The sequence below is a fragment of the Olea europaea genome, unplaced genomic scaffold (genome assembly GCF_002742605.1).
Source record: "Olea europaea var. sylvestris unplaced genomic scaffold, O_europaea_v1 scaffold4492, whole genome shotgun sequence".
Taxonomy (NCBI): domain Eukaryota; kingdom Viridiplantae; phylum Streptophyta; class Magnoliopsida; order Lamiales; family Oleaceae; genus Olea; species Olea europaea.
The window spans coordinates 19,711-21,929 of record NW_019262798.1 but is presented as its reverse complement, the minus strand read 5'-3'; the positions used below and the strand labels follow the sequence as shown (position 1 = coordinate 21,929).

The 2,219-nt window shown below is 31.7% G+C and overlaps 1 protein-coding gene across 1 annotated transcript; it reads left to right on the top strand.

Moving 5' to 3' along the window:
* Positions 1–6: 6 nt before the first annotated feature.
* LOC111388052 (GDSL esterase/lipase At5g62930-like) lies at positions 7–2,213 on the top strand. Its single transcript, XM_023012715.1, has 4 exons — positions 7–210; positions 311–388; positions 898–1,038; positions 1,560–2,213. Exons 1-4 carry the CDS (start codon positions 10–12, stop codon positions 1,641–1,643), a joined length of 504 nt encoding a protein of 167 aa, XP_022868483.1. The 5' UTR covers positions 7–9; the 3' UTR covers positions 1,644–2,213.
* Positions 2,214–2,219: the final 6 nt, after the last annotated feature.

Here is a 2,219-nt window from a genome sequence, read left to right as displayed (position 1 = left end):
CCACAATCAATGAAAATAAGGCAAACATTGCTAATGGAATTAGCCCAAATTTCAGGTTCGTTAGTATTTAACCAGATCCATTCAAACGGTATCGTCAATCCAAGTTACAGAATGAGGCCTCAGATAGTGTTGTTTGGGGACTCAATTACAGAGCAATCTTTCCGATCGGGTGGTTGGGCTGCTGCTCTTGCTGATACTTACTCTCGCAAGGTTTAACCTTTTTTTTTTTTTTTTAAATTGCTATACATTTTTAAATCAGTTATTGTTTTATTTGTCTTTATATGCATAATTTACCTGTTCGATGTTGTAGGCTGATGTTTTGGTACGTGGTTATGGTGGGTACAATACCAGGTGGGCTTTATTCTTGTTGCATCACATTTTTCCTATGGTAATTTGTCCAGATCTTTAATAATTGTCGCATTTTATTTTCATTTCGTATTGGGTATATAATATTTTGTTTTTTGATTACATTCTTGATTGTTTTCAGATTTACAAGTTTTCTGATTCTAGTACGTGAGAGGAAATGGAATATATGTTCTAGCGGGGAAATTGTACAATTTGATTAAATAATTTGTGGTGTATATGGATCGTCATTTTTATTATAAAAATGTTTAATCCAATTGAAAATATAGATGTTTTAACTTTGTAATGCAAAATTGAGATTTCCTTCAGCGGTTTTATCAATGTAAAACATTTGATTTGTGTGTTTGTTTGATAATTTGGATCTTGGGGGAATAAATATAGAGTTAATGTTTTTGCTTTCCTGATTGTATGCATCTAATTGTACATAGGATGTAGTGATTAACTAAATACCTTTTTGAGAGTTTATTTTATGTTTTTAATACTATATTTGATGTATTAAATCGCAATGTTGGATCTTTTATGACTGATTGGCAGGGATCTGCAATGCCTCTTGTCGCTGCGACTATATTTTTTGGGGCTAATGATGCGGCTCTTTTGGGGAGAACTGGTGAAAGGCAACATGTGCCTGTTGAAGAATACAAGGAAAATCTAAGAAGAATTGTTCAACACTTAAAGGTTCGAATTTGTAAATTTTTTTGCTCAACATTCGTGTGTTACTTGGTCCAAAGTCGAAACAAAACCTTATCGCATAATCAGATTTCCTATTATATAGTGTACTGTTATTTTAATAAGTATAAAGCATTCTTTATGGTCTTCAAACACTTTCTTTTTTCTTTTTCCACATAATTTCTGTTCACTATTATGATAAATATAATAGTAGTAAAGCGGCTTCCTATACCAAAATTTGTTGACTTTATGATCTTGAGTTGAGTATTTCCATTTTGCCGTTATGTTGGATGTATAGTTGTATAATTCGTGCATTTTTATTTTGCAGTAGGTCTTCCTTTCTTTCCGATTTTTAGACATGTATATGATTTAAATTTTAATGGATCTTATTCTTCTCCCCTTTTCATGTTACCTGCTTTATGTTGTGCATATAAGGTCACATCCTTGATTACTATATACTTCAAGTCCTATGTTTGCATTTCTCCAAGCAACTCGTATCCAATTCAAATTTTTGTAAATTATGATTGCAGAATTGTTCCCCTACCGTGCTAGTTGTACTTATAACTCCACCTCCCATAGATGAGCATGGGCGCCTAGAATATGCACGGTATTAGTCTTTTTCTTTTAACACATGCTGCTCTTCATAAGTGTTAATGTAAGTAAAAAAATACATATCTTTGTAAGACTCAACTAAATCATTTGATGCAATTAGATGAGACTGGAGAAATAGGTTCACCTGTTTCTGTACTTGATCAATTTCAATATAAATGCCAACAGTTGAAGCTGTTCTTCATTCTCAATACTGGAATTTCTTCTTTACTTGTAGCTCTCATCTTTTCAAGGGTAATCAACTTTAAATGTAGACATTTAAGGGGGAAAAAAACAGTAATTTCTTTGCTAAGATTCATTTTCTCTTATGAAGAATTAGTTATGCATGGTTTTCTTTGAATTAAAAATCGAATATGGAACTTTTTTGAGAAAACTAATTTAATTTAGCATACGTGTTCCTTTCTTAAGGATTAAAGATACTTTCCTTTTTGAGTTGTGGACTAAGATGTAAAAGAGAGAGATTGCTCATGTTTATAAACACTCAAGTCATTTTTATACACTCACATTTTGACGGACTCACAAGTACTCTACCCATTTATTGATAACTCATTTCTATCTATTTATAATTTAGACTATTTATT